A 22,984-nucleotide genomic window follows, 5' to 3' on the forward strand; every position below is an offset into this window, starting at 1 on the left:
CCCTGTCTAATGGCAGCTGAAATCACAGTGCCTGATTCAATCCAATCTGGACAGTTGGACTAGATGACCACTATAGGTTAATTTCCAACTATTCTATTCTATTCTATTCTATTCTATTCTGAGCAAAAATATGCTATGAGATCAGATCTTTAATTAAGATTGAAAAAGCAGTTCTCATTGTATGCAATTTAAATAATAGCAAATGTATGGAAAATTCTTGCCCACATAAACCCAGCTAAGGTGTAAAGAAATCCAAACACCAGTTAAGTACAACTCCCAGTTTCTATATTTTGTGGGCTGTCAGTTGCAGGACAAATTTTTTCCTGGCAGCAGACACGTGCCTGCAAGACTAAAAATCTATCTCAATCAACAGACAGGTAAGTCAGGAATGTGAAGGAAGTGCAGACTCATCTAACAATACATGACAATCCCCACTTCTGCAGAGAACAGCCAAGTGCCATTCTCAGCAGACCATGAGCATTTCCGGCATGTGGCATTCAGTCCATATTACATTCCATGAAGATACTTAGAGCCAATGTGACCCCTTGTGGTTCTGCCTGGAGGAGTCCCATGGGATAATGCCCTGGAGGGAAGAGTGGCTCAAAAAAGCTAGTTCATGTGCAAGGATTACCTCTTCCAGGTGCAAAAACACTCCATCCCAACAAGCATAAATTCAGGCAAAAAATGCCAACAGGCCTGCATGTTTGAACAAGGAGCTCCTACTAAACTCAGACACAGAAAGGAAGTACATGGAGGGTGGAAGCACTGACAGGTAGCCTGAGAGGAACATAGAAGCACTGTCCAAACACGCAGACACATGGCTAGGAAAGCCAGAGCCCACCTGGAATCACATCTGGCTCTCCATGTCAAAAGCAAGAAGGGTTTCTCTTTAAGTGCAGAGCTGGTTGAAGAAAGAGGGAAAATGTGGGCCAGCTGCTGGGTGGTGCATGTCCTGGTGATCAGTCTTTACCAGCAAGTCTTGCCTTTAGGAACACCAGGTTGTGCAGACCTTGGGGAAGTCTGCAGCTGGGAAGATCTTCCTCATGCCAGATCAGGTGACTGAATATTCAGGCAAACTACTGCATTCCATGGACCCTGATGGGATGCATCCTTTGGGCTGATATTATTTCGAGAGCACTCTTGATAATCTTAGAAACATCTTTGTGACTGTGAGAGGTGCCTGAGGCCTAGTGGAAAACAGATGTCACTCCTCTCCTCAGTAAGGGAAGGACAGAGGATACAGGGACATGCAGGCAGCTGAGCCCCACCTTCATCCAAAGGGGTTGTTGAGTCTCCAACCTTGGCAATATTCAAAGGTGTGGTCAGGGGCAATTAGCTTGAGGTGACCCTGATGAGCAGACAGGTTGGAGAGTATGTTCTCCAGAGGTATCTTACACACTTAGCCATTTTCTGATTCTGAGGAGTCCCTCATTTAGCAGTACTGACTGGATACCCGTGGAGTACAAGAGGAGATCAGACACCTGGCTCATGGGTCATCACTCCACCAGCATTCAAACTAAATCCTGCCAAGACTTGTGTGTTACATCTGTGTTATTTATGTGTTCTCTTCCCCTTCCATCTTGCCCCACAATCTTCTGAAGTCATACGATTTGATCAACCTCAGCTGGCCTCTAATGTTCACTAACATCTCTACAGTCTCTTATGGATATTTCACTTTTGTTACCTCTTCAGGTATCCTATTCTTCTCATATTCCAAGCAGATGACATGAAGACCCTAGCTTTGTTTATAGCTTTGTCCAGTTTCCCAAACATCATCTTCTAGGAAGATCAGTCTGAATGCAGCATGGAAATTCCCTTCTTGATGTGTTTATTATCTTATCCTTATTTTGAAAATGCCCTACATTTTTCTACACATTTCAATTTAGTTATGGCCCTTTCTCTAAATACCCAAAATCCTTTAAAAGTATCTTGGATTGTCTTCTGTCATAACCTTGTACTTTTGCTCCCTATGGATGAAGAGTGCTTTAAAAGGGCAAATTAGTCAGTTATTGTAACTTCCCTTCCCTCTTTTAGTATTAGTTTTTGTATATGCATTCCATTCATGCTTAACAAAAAGGAAAATAGCCTTTATGACACAAGGTGCCATGTTTTACTTTGTATTTTATACTTACACTTGCTCAAAAGATTTGACTTCATTTGAACAGTAAGTGAAACCTGAATTTTGAAAACAAGCCCTTTCGTTCTCTGCTCATGCTGCAGAGACTGAGCATAGTAAAGAGAGAAACTGGAATAGTTCCTTTTTGCGGAGTGACCATAGAAACCACTATTAATTCCCAGTCTAGCTGGGCAAATCTATTAAAGATGGGTAAATTGAAAATTGTCATTAATGTCACTAAGGGAAAAATTAAAATTTACAAAAGTATTTTTGCTGTTCCTATCTGAACAGAAAACAAAAAAGTTGAATTCTTTGGGAACTTTGGAGAGTGTTGGCAATTAGATCATAAATAAGCAAACAGCTAAAGACTTTGAAAAACAATGCATTTCATTCAGAGGACAATGAACACGCACACTCCACTTGCTGTACCTGCTGGCTTTATCTTGGCAAAACACAACAGCATGTAGCTTTTGACAGCTCTCTTCTTATTTCTCTCTCATTTTGAACTAGAAAATGCCTTGCCTTTATCCCTGATTTTGCCAACTAAGTCTACTGTACTCTTTTGGCTCTCTTTGGAAAAGCAAACATCTTCAAGCAATTCATCATTTCTCTTCACAATCTCATAATCGTACTTGCCATTTAATTCCTTTCCCCTTCCCACACCATTTCATGTGAAAATCTTCTGTCACATCCTCTTAAACTTCCTGGCACTACCCAAAAGTGTCCTTGTCCCCATTCATTCTCTTACACAAGCCTTCAGACTGTCTAGCACTCATTTCTGCAGCGCTACAGATTTTTGGTATAGCCAGGTCCCACTGCTCTGATTTCCACAGATGCAGAAAGCTGCTACATATATTTTCACAGGTACAAGGCAACCTGGTCAAATAACCTTTCTATTCACATATCTCTACTAGCTCTCAGAATGTGTGGACTCAGCTAAAAACCCCAACACACTTGCTTTAAAAGTCTGCATTGATTTGTTCCAACATTTAAATCTCTGCTGCCTTTCTTTTGTCCTCTTCTTTCTAGGAATGTAAGAACTGCCTGAACGAATAAGTTCAGTAGCATTTCTCTGGCAACAGACATTACTACATGCTTCAGTGAAATTTGCAGGGAAAAAGTGGTAGTTACAGGTAGTTACAGCTGTGCATAGAATAAGTTTTTTCACAGTCCTTTAAATGAAAACCTGACTTCTGTCCTTAGACATGAGAAGAGATATTTGTTTACCCTGATAAGTACACTTGAAAATGTTAAAATACTGAATAAAAGATTAGTCTGTTTTATTTTTTGTGATAATATGGTAAGAGTTTAAGTTCTTTGCATTTTTGTGTGTCAGGTTCACACCTGTGATAAAGTATAACTTCATTAGAATTACATAATTGCCTTTCATCATGTGGTTCCTGCTATCTGGAAAAGGCTTCCAACATCTCTCTATACTTCCTGACATTTATTTAGGTATTCACCCTCAGCACTTCAAACCTGAGCTGAAAGCAATTCCCTTCTCTTGTCTCATCTCTGCACAGTTCTTCCGGTGATTAGCATATCATATTTGCATTTCACACTATTACTATCCAAACAGGTTTCATTACTGCTATCCAAACAGCTCTCATGTTTCAGGTTAAGTCTTACAGTAAAGGAGGTTTTTCACTAACAGTCCTTCTAATTCTGATTTCAGGCACATGGTCACTGAAGACTGGGAACATCATAATCAGTCTGCACACAAAAAACGTCATTCTGTAACCAAGGGATCCTATCATGCTCTGAAGAAGGGCCAGAAGACCGTGAGCAAACTCTTAGAGGAATAGTGTTTTGGAGACAGAGTTGAAGAGTGAATAGGTATCATGGGAAGAAGAAAAAGTAGGACTGCTTCCACACAGAACATTGCCTAAGATACCTCTAAAAAAGGGGCAGGAGTATTTTTTGGACCATCAGTTTTCAAGAAGAGAGAGAACTCAGACTGATGTATGAGATGATGTATCTTCAGAAACTGCCAGGACTGGAGGATCTTTTTTTGGGTCTTCTTTAATTCAGTGGAGAGAAAAAATTTTGCTATGGCCCTTTATCCTGACACTGTACCTTTTTCTCTTTGCTTTTTTTTTGGGTTTTTTTTTTTGGTACCCTTCATGTTTTCCTGTACCCTTTTTCTCTCAGCATGTAAAATCCTCAAAGTTCTATCTCGGCTTGTATAATAAGAATAACAGAAATAATAATAATTGTTACAATAACACAACATCAACAAGCAATGATCAAGTGAAAAGCTGCTGAAGGGATCAAAAGGAGGGGGTATGGATGAGACAGGCCACATGATGGAGGAAGCAGGGCCTTGTTAGTATGAGCTGTCAGTACAAATCGAGGGCAGCTCATCTCAAGCTCACTCCTAACGATCTCAAGGAAAAGCAAGGAAAGAAAAAACTGTGACCTAACACAAAAAGAAGCCACTCAGTACACACTGATGTTTAAGGAAGCTGTTCTCCCCTGAAACAGCTTTACTGCACAGAGAGGCATCTTAGAGAGGAGTACCCAACATACTCAAGACACCCAGACGCTGTAAGACACTGTGAGACACTTGGAAGAGGAGTGGTCAAAAAATTCAAACAGAAATAGAAGAAGAGGGTAGACTGAGTGATTCCGGGAAGGAGGAGGAAGCAGCTGCTCAATTAAGTTATCTCTGATATAGATAAAGAAGGTTGAGATGAGAAACATGAAGAAAGAGAATTCTGTAGGACGTTAATAGAACACCCACCTTTCTCCAGGAGAAGCCAAAGGAACTGCCTGGAATTACCATACAAATTACCCAGCCACATTTTACTGTAAACAAAAACTGATCACCCACTTGCAGCCAGCCTCTTAAGGGGACCAGAGATCCTAGAGGTGCTTTGCTACTTTATGTCTGTCAGGTAACATTTCAAAGGGAACAAACAGATCAACCCCCTGGCATCTATAAATATCTATTCCAGCAGGAAATTAGTTGGGGGGTATGTATACATTCAATTTCTTTCCATATAATAGAAACAGAAATGCAAAGACGTGATTTAACCAAGACCATGATGCTACATCTGGTTTCACAGCACTTCTCTGGAGCTTTGCCAAAACCTTGTTTTGCAGGGGTTTCCACACTACACTCTGGAACCTCATATGGGATTTGTTTCAGTTTAACATTTACACAACTCTAAATGTTTGCAGACATTTTCTGTCACTCAGTTCAAAATGTTCCCCCTCCTTCTCCTCTTCATCACATTACTCCTTATTATATCCTCTTAAACAAGCTGTGTATAATTCCTCTCCATATTAGCTTATACATGCTTGTGAAGAACAACATATGCCCAGTCTCTTAATGCTGACATTTAGCAGAACTCTATGCCTGGATGTATGTGTCTCTCTCCAGCTCCAGTCCTTGTAAATTATATTTACAGGAAACAGAACTCCTCTGACTGCCCACACAACCCATTAGTATGTTAGTTTAGTCATCCCCACCATTTAGTTTCTAGTTACAATGATCACGGCATTTTTGAATATAACTGCACAACACATTTTAATATTTCTACCATGTAAAGAGAAAAAAAAATTGTTTCTTATTAAGAGGAAAATAAGATGATGAAATGGAGAAGAGTAGGGGATAGAGAAAATGAATAGCTTCTCTGGAAAAATGACGTTCACAAAATCCTCATCAAGCCCTGGTAGCATCCCTTCTATTGCACAATGAAACAATGTGCTTCGTCTGACCCACAGTGCTACATCTCCCATTGGAATCTTCTCCAGGGCAGCTTCTTCCCCAAAAATCACACCAGCTGCTAAACTGGAGTTTTTCTGCCAAGAAGCAAGAGTGGAAAGCCCATTTAGGTAAGACAGGAACGAGAAGGGCAAAAGTGAAACTATGCAACTAGCAGGGCAGGATAAAAAAAGGCACATGACACAAGTAAAAAGACAAAACTCCAGGATTCAAAAGATAAAAGCAAATCAAATGAGAGAGAGAGAAGTAGAAGCTCCAGGACTTGGATGCAGGGGTCTCCTCACCTGACTGGCTGGTGCTGACATTGATGGTGGCAAAGTGGGGTGCTTCTGAGCTGAGCTCAGTGACGAGGTTGACGGCCTGGATCTCGAAGGTGTAGTGCACACGGGCCAGGAGGTTGGAGACCTGCACGCGGCTCTCGGTCAGCCCCACCTGGCGCGGCTCGAAGTGCACGCTGTCCCCGCAGCGCACACACGGCCCCGCCGAGCCCGCCGGGCACACCTTGCAGATCACGTTGAAGAAAACGTCCTTGCGGCCGCCCAGGTCCTTGGGGAGGCGCCAGGTCAGCAGCACGTTGGAGCCCACGATTTCATAGCTGAGGTCACGAGGAGCAGAGGGGATGCCTGGAAGGCAGAACGAAGGATCAAAATCCCAGGAAAGAATGGGAGAGAGGTGAGGGAAGGGAAGGCAGGAGGCAAAGCAAAGAGAAAAGAATAGAAGTTGCTTCTTCTTCTCATTCTTTCTCTTCATCAGTTCTTTCTTACAGCAAGGCTAAGAAAAACATACTCTTTGCTACATCAAGCACACATATTAACAAAGGAACAACTGTATTAGCACATTTTAGACAAACAAAATTACAAAGAAGAGTCTTTGTTTCAAGGGTGTGACATTTTAATTTCCCGAAAAGAACAGTCATTGTTTAGGGAAGTGCCAATCCCCTGAAATTTTAAACTTCACATAAGCTTAGTATAGATTTATCTCTACTGAGACCTGTAATTCTCTCCTTTGGCACCTAATTATCTCTGAACTTTCTCACACTTTAGTTAACCTGTTGCATTTGCTCCAGGAACTGGACACCAGTTTTGCCTGCAATTACTCCTGGTGCCAGCCAGATTCCTCAATGCCATCAGAGGTAAACTCTGACAGCTGAAAAAGTGCCCATTCTGTGCATCCAACACTTACTTCCCTTGATGACACAGAGACAGTGAAGAGAAGGAGGAAAATGCAGAGGGTGAGAAGAAGGTATGGGGATGAGAATGGGACAAGACACTGCAGCTAAGAAATGAAAAGTTCAGAAAGGTAGAAGTAGGCAGCAGAATTGCAGTGCTAAACCTGGGCACAGACACAAAGCAAGATGGGAAGGGGAGGGACAGAGAGGCAGAGCTCACTAACAGGGAGGGGTAAGGGAAACATTATTTACAGAACATTTTCCTCTGAAGGCTGTAATGAAACCCAAGAATCATCATTCTCACACCATCACTCTGTAGTCAGGTGCAGGAGCAAAGGGAAGTTTTGGGTTATCTCAAAGGTTTTGAGAAGAGCGGAATTGCAACCCCTTCCCCCAAATCATTTGGTCACATTTCTCTCTCATTAACTTCCCTTCTTGCTTTCAAACACTTCATCCAAACACTTACCAGTGCAGGGAGCATCAGAATTGTCCAAAGCAGATCGGTAGTACCGGTTCTGACACACACATTCCCGGGAACCCGGCAGTGGAGCGTGGCTGTGGGCAGGGCACAGATGGCAGGGGTCATCTCCCACAGATACTTTAAAGAAACCAGGGGCACAAGCTAAGAGGAGGAAAATAAGAGAGGCAAAAGCAGGAAAATCATTAATTCAGATTTCAGAAACAGTGTAATCTAATTTACATTTAACTTCTGCTGCTGGGAGATGTTCTTGCATAGAGCTGCTGCTGGTTTTGGTTCTTTATGGAACATATTTTGTCCAAGTTGCCATTTCAAAACAGTTTATTTTATTCTGTATGTAATTGCTTAAATTGATTCACTAGCAGATGAAAGAGAACCAGTCCTGAGACAGCTTTGGCCACCTCAAATAATTGTCTTCTCACTATTCACTCAAAGCGCTTTTAAATTGGAGAAGTCAAGGAGCCCAGCCAAGTGATTTGTCTTGAAATATCAAACAGTTACCCACACCTTCTTCCCCACACCCAACACAGCCACAAAATTGGATTTTTTTATGCTGCCTACAACAGTTTCATTGCTTAAAGTAATATACACTACCATTGCTGATTTTGCATTAAAACTAAGAGCAGACACTAAGACTGGCAGTCCTATTTTTTTTTCCTGTAGGTCTGAAAACTTCCCAGTAATGGATAAAAGTATGTTAATTAGTCAAATTTAATCTGCAAATGCATAGGCACATGTATATGCAACAAGTTGAAACAAGGATGGAAATCCATCCTACAAGGAAAGAAAATGAAAAATGAAAAAATAATTTCTTAACAATATGGGAGTATGGCACATTTTAGGTTTGGCAAAGAGGCCTAATAGGAGGTGCTTAGACCTTATATAGAAGTGCTAGGATACAGCTTTTACTGCTTTTATGTATGTTTTCTAAAGCTGGTTTTCTATATAAATAGATTCAGCTCTTTTAGATTTTATGGACTAACAAGCTCAGGGGAAAATCCATTTGCAGCTGACATTTGGTTTGTTAACTTCACAATAAAGAGCATTTACAAGGAATGGGAAACTTTCAGATAGACCCCAGATAAAAGCAGAACTATTCTAACAAGCAGAATATTCCAATGGATTGAGGATAGCAAAAAATACCTAAAAAAGGCAAAGCAAGTAAGAGAAGAATATTGTACAGAGCTGTTATATGAAATCAGAATCATATGTGTTCAGTCCCCCTTGAGGCTACAGGCACAGTCCAGAAATAACAGCCAAAAACATCTGTGGAGTCCCATCAGGTTTATGCCTCTTGAATTACTTCATCCTCTCTGTCAAAACTCTTCTAGGATGCACAGAGCAACCTCCACATGTACACAGATAAGAGTGATCAGTCCTGGAACAGGCCAGACCACAAAGAGGACTTCAATAACTCTGAATGACAGCTATTAGATAGGGGAACACTGTTTCTTTCCAGCACTCAAAAAAATGACAACATTCAGTGTGTGATACATTGCCATTTGGAAAGGAAAGGGGAAGAGACTGTAATTTTTCATGTGATAGATGATGGTTAAGAAAAGTGCAACTGCCTTTGTCTTCAGGCCTTTATCCAGCAGAAAATCAAAATATTCCCATACGGAGCAATACGTCCGTGTTTGTATGGACAAGAAAAAGTATGTAAGATTTTATCCACGTCATAAACTATATAACTTTCACTCAATTTTAGGCTCTCTTAACAGCCACAGATGTAGAATATAATATTCACACTTGTTGGCAAATGCATTTGTACTGAAACTATGAGCAGTATGAATGGGAAGTTCTCATCCAACACACTGCAAAGTCATTTAAACAAAATTTCAGGGATCTTTCTTTATTTCAAGTTTGAGAATGCAGAAATTAATGTGAACGGCTTTAGTTTCTTAAAAAGTAATTTTATCTCATCTGTTTTTTTTTCCATCAAACTCCTTTTTGAGCTTTTGCTGAAGCTTAGAACTAATGATACATTCATTCCACTTGTCAAGGCAGACCCTCTAGAATGGTTATTTTCTTTCATTCAGTATTTCAGCCTGATATCAAGTAGGACACCTGGCTGCTAGTCACAATAATGAAAATGAACAGGTAATGGTAATGTCTGCCATGTATGTGATGCTAAAGGGAAATGTGTAAAGGGTACAGACTTCACCACGGAAGTACAAAACCATATTTACCCTACAAGGACAGTGCAAAAAGACTTCAGGTAAATTCACCTTTAGCCCAATTGCAAATCATATGGAAGGCTAGCAAAGCTGTGAATGAAGAATTTGTCTGGTGTTTAATAAATAAAATTAATTTAAAAATAAACATGTTGTGTTAAAATAGATAGATCTATTTTTACAGAGTTCTTTTAACATCTACTGGCAAATTGCTGTTGAGCCTGGGCATGGAGGGGTGAGGTCTGCAGAGATGGTTAATTCACTGTTGATGAATTAGCCAAAGGCAGTAAGCACAAGTGCAGTGCTGTAGGTTTTATGCAATGGAACAAAATGGTTTCTTTACCACCTCAGTAAAGAAAAGCAGTCTGTGTAAGTTACCTCTATTGGATTAAAAGCACCTCTGTTGCTTAAAAGGCCATGCAAGATTTCATCCATGTTATGGGCAGTCACTCCAAGCGACAATTAACATGCAAAAGCTGCTTGTAAAAACCAACCAACCAACCAACCAACCAACCAACCAACCAACCCACCCACCCACAGAGCAAGAACACAAGCCTCTGGACAGGGACACGGTGCCAGCTAATGGCTAGCAATGTTATCTGCTTATATCACTGATGCAGTACACCGCTACAGGGACAACACTCTGGAACAGGTATGTGTAACAAACACTAGTGATCAAATACTTGCACCTGTTCTTAACTGCCTCACAAAATCTAATTCCACTGCCCATGCACTGTGCTTGGCATTATATGTCTGAACCATATGCAAAAGTAGGTTATTGCTGTCTCCCCAAGCACTGCCCAGGGTCCAATGCCTTTTGTCTTGTGACACTGAGCTGATTCCTTGCTACCTAACAGATCTCTTACTCACTGAGGCTGCATTTATTTTTGAGTGCAATCCCAGAACTGTGAGAGTCACTCAATGAAGAATTGTTTATTTAGGTTCAAGAGTAATGACAGCATGAGAACAGGTGACTTTACAGTAAATTACAGGTTTAAACAAGAATATTTCCACCAACTAAAGTAGCATGCTTCTGAGAAAAACTTCAAATAAAAGCAGTAGACAAAAAAACAAAAGAAAACAAAAAATCCAGAAAAAAACCAAAAAGCCAAACCACATTTAAGAAGGAACCAGGCTTGTTTATGAAATGATTTTGATACAGTTGCCATTTACATCTCTTCCTTCCAACATCTCCAGGCCAAATATTCTCTTGTCCTTTATTTACTTTAACACAGTAAAGCAGCCACATAGGCTCATTAATAAGCACTCCACTAGAGCTGAGTGAACTGAAGAATCAAAACTTCACTGCAGCTGTTCCAGCAATAAAACAATAAACAAATTTCAGTAATATGCTCACATGTCCTCTGTGCTACACCAGAAGAGACTGTCTTGGCTATACCAGACGGCATTCGATGTTTACCCGTGAAAAACTGAATGGAGCCCAGAGCTGACAGCTGGAATTAGCCTCCCATTCAGAGGATCTTCAAGGGGAACTACAACCAGCCTACTGTACTGGAGGAGGAACACAGCAGGGCATAAGAGTTTCAGAAGTCCCTGGAAAGGATTGGGAACTACCTCCTGACACAAGCAATAGAGGAGGCAATGAGGGGAATGCCCCCCTGGACCTGATGCTCACAAACAAGGAAGGGCTCACTGGTGATGTGAGGGTTGAAGGCAGCCTAAGCTACAGTGACCGTGGTGGAGTTCAAGATCCAGAGTGCAGTGACCAGAGCAAAGATCAAGCTCACAACACTGAACTCCAGGACAAGCAGATGTGACCACTTGGGTGATCTGGAGGAGTCCCATGGGATAACACCCTGGAGTGAAGAGTGACTCAAAGAAGCTAGTTCATGTGCAAGGATTACCTCTTCCAGGTGCAAAAGCACTCCATCCCAACAAGCACAAATTCAGGCAAAAAATGCCAACAGGCCTCCATGTTTGAACAGAGCTCCTAGAACAGAAAGGAAGTATATGGAGGCAGAAGCACGGACAGGTAGCCTGAGAGGAACATAGAAGCACTGTCCAAACACGTAGACACATGGCTAGGAAAGCCAAAGTCTACCTGGAATCACATCTGGCACAGGATGTCAAAAGTGAGAAGAGCTTCTCTAAGAAGAGAAGTGGCTCAAGGAAGACTAGAGAAAATGTGGGTAACACAGGACAAATTCTTCACATCAGTCTTAACTAGCAAGACCAGCCTTTAGGAACTCTAGGTCCTGGACATCTCAGGGAATTCTGCAGCAAGGATGATGATCTTCAGCTTCTACTCAGCTTTGGTAAGGGTACACTTGGAGACTCACGCTAAACTGTGCTGAGTTTTAGGCTAAACACTAAACCATGCTGAGTTTTGCACTCCCCAGTACACTAGAGACATTAACATATTGGAGAGAATCCAGCAGGGGGCCATAAAGATTATGACGGAGATGGAGTATTTCCCACAGGAGGAGAGGCTGATAGAGATGAGACTGTTCAGCCTGGGGAGGAGAAGGCTTCCAGCCATCTCATGAATGAGCACAAATAGCTGAAGGGAGAAAGTGAAGAAGACAGCTCTTTTCAGTGTTTCTCAGCGACAGGCCCAGAGGTGAAGAGCACAAACTACAACACAGCAGGTTCCTTCTGAACACAACGAAGCAGTTTTTTACCATGAGGGTGACCAAGCACTGAAGCGGGCTACCTAGAGGGGTTTTAGAGTCTCCTTCCTTAGAGAAATTAAAAAATAGTCTGGACCTACTTGCTAGAGATGACCCTGCTTGTGCAGGGAGGGCCTTAAGGTGTACTCCAGAGATCTCTTCCAAGTTCAGCTATTCTTTGTTTTCCCTTAAACATAAGCCAATTAAAATGTGTGGATAGAGCCCTTTGGCCATGGTTGCCTCACTGCCAGATCATTCATCACATACATGATTGCGGGTGGGTGGACAAGGAACAATGAATGGAAAGTTCTTGACACTAGACTACATCTCATTTCAGATGTTCAGAAGTGAAATGAGAATAGGATTGTCAGGTTCCCTCTGAGGGAAGGGCCTAAAAAAAGACTTTAAACAAGACAGAAAAGTGTGAAGAAAAGGAATAACGGAGGGATTTGCTTGCCCAGTTCCACTCACATTACAGAAATTGCACCTGAAGAACTACAGAGTGGAATACCGAGCAACTTACGAGGGAAGATCTCTCCACAGTGATTATTTTTTATTGTCTAGTGAAAAAAATAATTACTACATAAACCTATAATCTCATGTTGTTATTTCCAGGAGGGATGGCAGATATAGAGAAACAATCATGCTTTGAAACTCTCATTCTGCCCCTGGGTATTTCTATTTCCAGAAGAAAAACAGCAAAATGAAATCACATAGCATACTGCAAGCAAAGCAGATCTACAGTGATTAAACATGATTCACATCTCTCTCACCTTCTTAATAAAATATAGTTGGAAAAATAATACTATGGCCTAAGTTTTCTGTTGCTTATATTTTACATCTGTAATTTTGGCCAAAATGGCCAGACTGAATAAAGTAGACACTAACTGGCCTCAAGCTACAAGAAGCTAAAGAATGGCTTCCAAAGGCAGGCACTGCAGCTATCACAAACTTTCTACTTCCACCTGAACCCTGCCTCTGCATCCAGTCAGAGAGCTGCTTACATTCACAGGAACCATTATCCCTTTCCAGAATTGTCTAAGATAGGCTGCCCATAGCACTCAGGACTTTAGCCCACAGATAGCAATAATAATTGTTCCCAGGACATGGAGCTTTTCCTGGCATTGCCTCAGTCCAGTCACTATAAATAGTATATCGAAAGTCAAGTCAGGAGGAAAGGGAAAAAAATTCCCTGGCAATCTAAATAGGCAAAAGCCACTTCCTCTTATTCAAGCACTTACAGTGAGCCTAGGGCTGTCTTCGTACACACAGACAGAATCCATCTCTCATTTGTTTCTGAATGATCTTGCCTTGCATTCCCCTCTTACTGCAGATCATGGCATCAGGTCCACTTGCCGTGGTCCTACAGCCTCTGCAGATGACTGTGCTCACTGGAGACAGTCGTAACAAATGCTCAGACTGCAGCAGGCCCACTGCCACCAGGACTAGGATGATTTCCTTTAGTGAACAATACCACCTCAGGACCATTGCAGAGAAAGCCTGAACAAGAGGGGCTTCTCTTGAAACACCTCCACCTGCAGAACAACTTCACACAAAATAGGAACACCAGCTAAGCCACAGTCCTTGTCAATGAGGATAGTGCAACTTACCATCCCCCAGCACCAGGACTTTCCAAGAAAACGCAGATCTAGCTCTGATTGATACACAATATCGGATGCAGGGACAGAGGGTTGCAGGGCTAGCACCTCAGGGAGCAGAGCAAGCTGCCACTTCCCATCAAGTCAAGCCTACTATGAAAGGAGAAGGCAGAGTCTGGAGTGCGCAAGCGCTTTTCCCTCAGCTTGTCTCAGTCATTTTTCATATCCTGGCACAGTGTCAGAATGCCACAGCAGTTCAGCTGGGCACAGCTCATCTCAGACACTGACCCAGTTTTCCTCAGCTCCCCCTACAACACTTGTCCCTGTGTTGCCTGTGTTTGCCTGACTGCTCACTGGAGACAAGTTCCACCCGGGAGGCCAGAGGAGCAGCTTCTGGCGACTTCTAACAATAACAAATAGCAAAACCAGCAGAGAAAAGTGCTGGGATCGTGGAGGGGCAGTAGGGAGAGGGGTAAAGAAAATGAAAATGAAGATGAGGAGAGGACAGACCAAGAAGCAAAGAGGTAGAGAAAGAGGCATTTAAAAGCTCACTTGGACAGTAAGGCCAGAGAGGAAATATTTAGAGAACTAAGCAAAATGCAGCAAGAGGAGAAGGACCGAGAAAGGCAGCTTGGAACTTCACCAGAGCTTTAGGTACATGCAGTAGTGACTTTAGGGAATGTGATGCAGGTGACACTGACTTTTTGTATGCAGATATGACTTGGAGCTGAACTGAGACATAAGAAGACATTTAGAAGAGCACAAAATTGCTCTCTTCTTGACTGAGGCAAGTGACCTGTATCTTGTATAGGAGTTCTGCTCCCAGGTGTACTATGGGGCAGCAAGAATAAATACTAGATGTGAGAGTATTGAAAATGAACAGTGTCAAAGCTGGAACTGGAGTCAATCTGGGAAGGATGAGTGGACACAGATGATTTTGAGACCTAGGGAAAACTGGATGTGGAGAGCTACAGAGGGCTTCAAATGAGAATGACTCTAGGTAAAGGGATGGAGATTGGCACTTAGAGGGCACGATGGTGGAAAGGAGTTTGCAACCAATAACATTGTAGAATCACGATGCAGACATTTAGACAATACATTTCTCAAAATGCTAGAAATATAGCATAATTAGCATGCAGAATACACACTAGAAAATAAAAACTGTAGTGTCTTTTAGACAAAACACTTCTTCCCCCCTCCCCTTCCCATAAATATATCTATGGCTTGCTTATGGTGGTTGTAAATTCCTACTGGGCCAGACTATTCCACAGCGACTGCTACTGTGCCTCTTGCATCTTGTTCTGAATAAGGTGGGATCAGCCTGCAATAGAAGCCAGGTACAGTGATGCAATAGGGTCCTGGGTTGATCTAGAGTTTCACACTTACTACAACTGTTTGGGTGGAGAAAAGAGACTGGAAAAATGAAAGAAACATAAGGAGAGAAAAGTGTATCTTTTGAGTCTTGAAGAAGAGTATCAAATCAACTGAGATAAAATAAATTAAGAACTCTTTCCTCCTTAACTGTTGATAGGAGATCAGTTGAGTAAGGGATTTTTTAGGTAAAAGAGTTGGAGCTGAAGCAATTACTGCCTAATTATATGTGGGAGAACTGCCAGGGAATGGGTTGTGTGATGAAAAAAAAAAGGCAAAAACACGAGAGGAAAGATTTGGGCAGGGTAGGACAGAATATGAGTAGACAGCAAGCACTTGATACAGGAAAAGAAGCAAACTACTTGAAAAGCACCAAAATGTATGTGCAAGTAGCAGAAGGAGGCTCAAGGAGCTGATGAAGGGAGCAGTATGGAAGAAAAAAAAATTGAAAAGGGTAATCTAGATCAAGGCACCAAACACTGTTGTCAGCTGTGAGTTTACCTTGAAATTAAAGCTCTCACCCAGGAGAGGCTAAGACACTGGGTTTGAAGCAGAGCAGGCTGTGGGGCGGGAGCTTACGGCTGTCATCAGCCACCTATTGGGAGGATATGATGAAGGTGTAGGCACGAGGTGGCAGAACATGAGATAACAGACACAAGCTGTAATAACCTCTTACTACACGTTACTAAAACCTTCTTCTGCATAGGAAAAAGTAATTTCACCATGGGTGTTGTCAAATAGTGGAACAGTTGCCCAGGGACATTGTGTAATCTTCATCTTCAGTAATAACTAAAACTAGAGTAGAACAGGCCTTGAGTGACCTAACCCAATTTGGTCCTGCTTTGAGCATGGGGTTGGAGCAGATGACTTTCACAAGTCTCTGCAACATAAATTATCCTGTGCTTTTAAAGGAAGCATCCTTTAAGTGATTAAAATTTAAGAAGACCTTATTGTGCTCTTTTTTCCCTTTGCTACCAGTATGTGCATATTTTTAGCAGACCATCTAATCTTTTATTTTAACATAAATCTTAACATTCTTTTAGCCTCACACACTGAAAAAGGTTTATCCAAGATGATGAGAAAGGACATTTTTTAGTAACACAAAAATAATCATGCAATATTCTTCCCAAATGAGACCTCCAACAGCTCCGTGCACAGTTGCTTGCTCCTGTAGTTATCAGTAATACAGATGTGATTCGTTCTGCAATCAGAAGGGACTGCATATACTAAAGGACATGGGTAATTTTATGGAATCCTTACATCAACTACAGAAGACAGGCAGACCTTTTGCTTGCTAAGTACTCTTAAAAACAAACATCCAGAGAAAGAAGAGAGGAGAAGCAGCCATGTGGATGGCTAACCTTGGTAAACACCCAAATGCCCACCCTCTAACTCTTTCTCCTCAGCAAGACATAGGGAGAAAATTGGATAAGAAAACTTGTGGGCAGAGGTAAAGAAGTTATAAAGACAGGGAACTTGTTTACCAATTACTGTCACAGGCAAGACAGACTTGGCTTGGGGAAATTTAATTTATTGCTGATTAACATAGATTTGGGTAATGAGAAAACAAAAACAAACATTAAACCAACACCTATCCTCCTCCCTCTCCCAAGTTCAGCTTAAAGCTTTCCACTCCAAACTTGTTACCTCCTCCTCTTTCTGGCTGGTATTTTCTGCCTCTGGTTAAAAATGTTTGTACAGAGGTGCCACACACATGGCTAATCAGCTCAGCTCTATCCAGAGCTCTGTCCTTCTTTATTTGGAAGTTAGCTTAGTACTATATCAGGCAGTCATTCCTCTTCTATTTTTTTCTATATTGTCATTTAAAAATATTTTTTAAAATGTCCCCATCATAAATTCTAAATACTATTTTCAAAAGCACCTGGTAATCTAAATCCTATATGATTTTGCATGGCAAGGCACCCTGTGTGCATACATCTACAGAAAGAAAAGGAACTAAGGTCCCAAGCTTCTTTTTTCCTCTGTAAACTGCCATTCTCTTTTTTGACTGTTCAGCATGACAAGTCTAATTAGATTAAGTGAAAAGTGAATCCCACACAGATTGCACCCACATCACCCAAAGGGCTTGCTAAAGGTTGCTGTTTCACTCTTCTATTTAGCTGGAGAAATCTGCCATATAGTAACACAGAGCAGGCAGTCTTATAAAAATAAGGAAAGAAAGTACCTTAAATCATGATAGGGGGCAGGGGGAAAAGAAGGGCTTTCTATCTATCTGCTTAGAATGGCTCTTGGCAGATTTGTTGCTCTAAATAAAGAGATAACAGCTGGTCCAGGAAGGACTCCACAGGCTTGCATATGGTGAGGGGGAAGGCAATGCCCACACACTCTTCTTTCTACCAAAGTGTAAGAAGAAAACTTGCTTCTCCTTCTTATCCTTGGTTGATTCTTCAGTCTTATTAAGAACACCTCTCTGCATTATAATCAGTAGAAATCTACCCTTGAGCTATTGTTTTTGTTCTGCTTTCCTCTAGAACACTGCGGTGGCTCTGTATCAGGGTGGACATCTGTTCTTAGGGAAGGAGAACACAAGAATAGAGGAGAAGGGCTGGAGAGGACTCCACACAGAGGAACACCAAGCAAGGGAACACGAGCCGAGTGTGGCTTCATTCAGACAGGACAGCAACATGTTGTTAGCAGGAGAAGAGACTGGGAATGATGATCAAGCCAGAGGAGTTTACAAGAAACATGAGGAGGAAAGAATACCCTTTAACATTATGATTCATATTTGATTGTCATTGGCTGCTCTAGGCTGCTCATGGAATCTCGGGAACTAAATTATAGGAACTGACTTTTGTAGCTTGATAGACTGTCATTATTTCAGTTATTCCTTATAATATTAACCATTTTCACCTGTCTCCAGCTTCTGTGACAAGGAGGCTGCAAGGAAGTATCAGCTTTCACTGAATACTATGGAAAACGGAAGAGATTTTTTTAAAAAATCCTTGTTTTTATTTGGCAAGCCAAATTTCTTTCATTCTTTTTTTTTTTTTTTACTGCTTAAGACTACTATTTGAAACTAAATTATTGACTGGCAGTTTATTTAGACTGTAAACTAGTCGTGCTACTGATGCACACAACAAATTTAGTGCCATACAGAGCTGCTCTGTCAGAGCTTACTGTCTCTGAAGCAGCACTAAATGAATGTAGTTACATTTCTCTCAGAATGAGCAGGATAAAAAGGCACACATATTTTAATTATTCTCAAAGTTTAAACAAGTGAAAAGAACTTACCAATTTTAATTGTGTTTTAAGTTTCCAGTACAATGACCTGTATTTTAATAAAGCTACTTTGCATGACCCAAATCACTTCATGAAGCAGGAATTTAAGGTAATATTGACAACATTAATTAGTCATTGCATTTGCACACTGGTGTTAACCAGAGTATTTGTACATTCCGTGTCCAAGTTGAACTATTGTTTGAATAAATCCAACTTTTAAATTTTGTCTGCAGCCAAAACTGTGTTCCACGTGACATTTATCTTTTAGAGTACTAAGTGTAGCGCAGCAACATTTTAAACTCTTGAGATATTTTGAGTAGATGTGTGTTAAAACAAAGGAAGCACCAGAAGAACATCACACACAAATTACACAACCAACATAAGCAGTTTGCTCTAATAGACTGTCCTAACCTTAAGATAGAAACACAGTCATGACATTAGACTGGGTGCTCAGGCTTGGCCAGATTTTAGCCCAATATCACTTCTGACTGACACGTAATGTACTCTACTTCCTCTGACAAACATATCACAGAAATACAGAGAGTACATTATTCGTAATGATGATACCGTTGTGACTGCTTTTTCTAGTCAGAACAATCTCACAGAGCCACATTTTCCCTCTCCCATGACCAGGCTGCTGCCCTTTCCCCTTTTTTTATTTTGTTACTATACACAAGAAAAAAGTCTCGAAATAACTAGGACAGAGAGTGTATTAGCTCTGGGCTCAGCTCTCCTCCATGTGGCATCTTCCTTCTAACGCTGCTGTCTTTTGGTAAAGAAGTGGAATTACGGTAGGTCTGGTTAGTGACAGCTCCGGCTAGATCTGTGTAAGTACCCTCAGAGGCTGTCTCTGGTGGCAGTTGTAACTAAGGCCTGAGTGGGAGCTTCCAACCATATTCTTAGCAGCAAGCAGTGATATCCTGGTTTTGGCCAGGACAAGGACAATCTCTTGCATTAGCTGGGAGTGGGCATGGCTGTGGGGGTGTAACCAGGAACAGATGTTACTCTACACCACCCTTATCATTGACAGGGGTGGAGGGAAGGCACTCACACTTCCAGCAAAAGGGCATTCCTTTCTGTTGGGAGAAAACCTTTCTGTGTTGGAAAGAACCTATGTGATCAGTATTTGTTTATTGTCACTTCCTATTTAAATCATCTGTCATACACCTTTTGTTGTTAATATTGTTGTTGTAATGTTCATTTTATTATCTCATTGCTGTTTCCAGTAAACTGCTCCTATCATAACTGATGATCTTTGTCTTTTGTGCTTCCAACTGGAGGGGGAGCAAGTGGCAGCATGGTTTTAGTGGCAATACCAAACTAGAGAACACCATTCCTAAACCAGGAAAAATGGTCACTCCAACTCCAGTCTGAGGAGCTAAATGTGTGAAAGAAGGCTGCTACAAGGCGATCTCTGTGAAAAATTATTTACTCTCCCAGCTCTGTGAAATTTTGGCTAGGGCCAAATATTGCTGACACAGAGAACCAATGAAAAAATGGCTGCCTGAGGGGAAGAGGAAAAAAGTTCTCTCACCTTGGCAGGCTCGTTCATCATCCACAGGCTGGTAGCCAGCCTTGCAGGTACATCGTCCAATGGCCACCATCCACTCCCCTTCTCCATTGCAGTGCAGCCGAACGCTCGAGGACCCCGTCGTGCTCGTCTCTTCAGCGTTGGGTACACATGTCCCTGGGGACTCCACCAGTGAGGTCCTCTCCCCGCCAGCAAACGTTTCAGGAAAGGAGGCAAACCCTTTCACCACAGCTGGGCACTTGTAGAAAAAGACTTGGACTGCCACCAAGGACATGCAGGCTCCCGAATCCTGGAAGGCCAGGTAGAAGCCATGCTTGGTGAGTGGCCCAAAGCTACGTACTTTAACATTCATCTTGACCACCTTCCCGGTGCTGTCCACCTGGGAAAAGCTTTCATCAGCTGCAATAGTATCCACTTTGGTCCAGGGGCCCTCTCGCCACTCCGGCATGTCCTGAGAGGCAATGTCAGTGTCCGACTGGTGGTAGTAGAGTGTGAAAGTCTCCTTGCAGGAGGAGGCCACGGTGCGCATGCTGGCGCAGTCCCTCACGGAGAAGCGGAGCCGGACGTGGACGCGGTGGGCCCCACGCCGCTCTATGAAGTGAGTGCGCAGCCAGTTATTCTGACCTGGTTCAGCCACGTTGCACACTTGAAAGGTTCGGATCAGGCGCTTCTTGTCATCCAGGACACTTACCTCATCCCACTACAATGGATATAGAGGAGAAAAAAGAAACAGAAATAAAAAATGGATTCAGTATTCAACTGCACCAAAAATACAGGACAGGCCTTTGTCTTCCCCCTCTCCTTGCCATGTCCATGACGAGATTTGAACTTGTTTATGCTATGTGCAGCAGAGCCTTCTAGACAGAATGTGACCCTGTAAAGAAGAGCAGTCAAACCTCTGAAGTAAGAACTGTTGTGACAGAAAACATAAATCATGCAAACTTGGCCACACAACGTTGAGAATCTTAAAATGCGAGAGTCATACTTCTTCCTTCCTATCTTCCCATCTCTTGTCTCCAGAGACAAAACAAATGATACAAACAAATGAAACAGAGCAAGAGACACTGTTCTCTGGAGAACACATTAAAGCATAAGTCCCTTCTACCTAGCTTTACCATAGTGAGAGCTGTGTTCTGACATTTCTTATCACCACGGCCACTACAGGGGCAGGTCCAGATTGGGTTTGTGCCTGCAGGAAGGCACAAGGGAGGGATAAGGAGGGGTGGAAGCAGGTTCCTGTACAAAGCTGTATGACAAAACCCTCCTAACCCTCTCAAAAAGCTTTACATAATAGGTACAAGGCCCTGGTTATGACAGAGGACGCGCATAGGTGAGATAGAAGAGATGGAACCTGCTCAAGCATTCTCATGCAAGTCTGACCAACCACCTTCTCACAATAAGATCTGTACTAAGACCATTTGCCAAGAAGAAACAACAGCAAGCTATGGTCATTAGTGACTCCCTCCTGTGTGAAACAGAAGCACCCTTTTACTGATCAGAACATCTTTTCAGGCAAGTGCTGTCTCCCTGGGCCCAGTTTAGCAATATCACCAGATAATGGAAGAGCTCAGTACAGCCTTCAGACTACTATCCACACCTGCTTTTTCACATGGGTAAAAATGATGTCCCAACAAAAAGTGAAAAGTTGATCAAGAGTTTTCAGGGCCCTGCATGAAATGTTAAAAAAATCTGGAGCGAGCATGGGTAGTGTTTTTCTCAATCTTTTCAGTAGCAGTAAGGCACATTTGAAAGAAACAAATGATGCTGAGACACCAATACTGGCTTCAGGACTGGTGCCTCTGCCAAAATGCTTGGGTTCGTAACCACTGAAGAATCTCTGAGACATAGGGTGTGTTGGGACATGACAGGATCCAGCGTTCTGATGAAAGAAATGCATCTTTGTTCATAAACTGGAGGAACTGATTGGGAGATTTAATCTATAATTGATGAAAGAAGGGCATACCACCAGGAGAGCTGAAGATAAACCAACGGCTGGCATGGCCTACACTTAGGACGGCACTGCCAGCTGGGATCATGTATGCTGCTCCTGGGAGCATGGAGAGCTCAGGAGCACAACTGAAATATTGTTTGTTTACCATGGGAGCATTGGGCAATCATTCATGGCACAAAACTTAACTAGAACAAGTGCCAGATCTTGCACCTGGGATGGAGTAAGTGCAGGCACAAGTACAAACTGTGACAGGAGTGTCTGGCAGGGAGGGCCCTGGGGGTGCTGGGGGCAGCAGCAGCTCAGTGAGAGCCAGCAGGGCATAGCCCAGAGGGCAGGAACCATGTCCTGGGGGCATCAAACACAGAGCACAGCCGGGCACAGGGGGATCATCCATCACCCGCTGTGCTCAGCGCTGCTGCGGCCTCACCCGCAGTGCTGGGGGCAGCTCTGGGCACTGCCACTCCAGAGGGGTGGGAAAGTCTCTGAATGTGTGCAGAGGGGGGAAACAAAGCTGGAGAAGGGGCTGGAAGGTGTGTCCTGGGAGGAGTGGCTGAGGGATCTGGGTTTGTCCAGTGTGGAGAAAAGAGAGGCTGAGGGGTGACCCCCTTGCTCTGCAGCTCCCTGAGGAGGGGAACTGGAGAGGGAAGTGCTGATCCCTTCTCCTTGATCCATGATAGGATGCATGGGAATGGTTCAAATCTGCCTCAGAGGAAGCTCAAAATTGACATCAGGAAACATTTCTTTACCTAGAGGGTGGTCAGAGACTAGAACAGGCTTCCTAGAGATGTGGTCAATATCCCAAGACTGTCAGTGTTTAAGAGACATTTGACAGTGCCCTTTGTAACATTTATACTTCAACTTTTGGTGAGCCCTTAAGTAGTTAGGCAGCTGGACTAGGTGATTGTTGTAGGTACCTTCCAACTGAAATAGTCTATTCTATTCTATTCTATTCTATTCTATTCTATTCTATTCTATTCTATTCTATTCTATTCTGAGG

At 42.4% G+C, this 22,984-nt stretch overlaps 1 protein-coding gene across 4 annotated transcripts in view; it reads right to left on the reverse strand.

Moving 5' to 3' along the window:
- EPHB6 (EPH receptor B6) overlaps positions 1–22,984 on the reverse strand; it is an 80,635-nt gene that overhangs the window by 27,988 nt on the left and 29,663 nt on the right. For all 4 annotated transcript variants that reach the window (XM_026797959.2, XM_005494955.4, XM_026797958.2 and 1 more), the window contains exons 4-6: positions 20,040–20,736; positions 7,481–7,636; positions 6,131–6,469 (exon numbers count right to left, since the gene is read on the reverse strand). In XM_026797959.2, coding sequence (XP_026653760.2) covers positions 6,131–6,469; positions 7,481–7,636; positions 20,040–20,736 — 1,192 coding nt within the window. The remainder of the gene's footprint in view (positions 1–6,130; positions 6,470–7,480; positions 7,637–20,039; positions 20,737–22,984) is intronic.

Source organism: Zonotrichia albicollis, chromosome 2, assembly GCF_047830755.1.
Source record: "Zonotrichia albicollis isolate bZonAlb1 chromosome 2, bZonAlb1.hap1, whole genome shotgun sequence".
NCBI classification, from domain to species: Eukaryota; Metazoa; Chordata; class Aves; order Passeriformes; family Passerellidae; genus Zonotrichia; species Zonotrichia albicollis.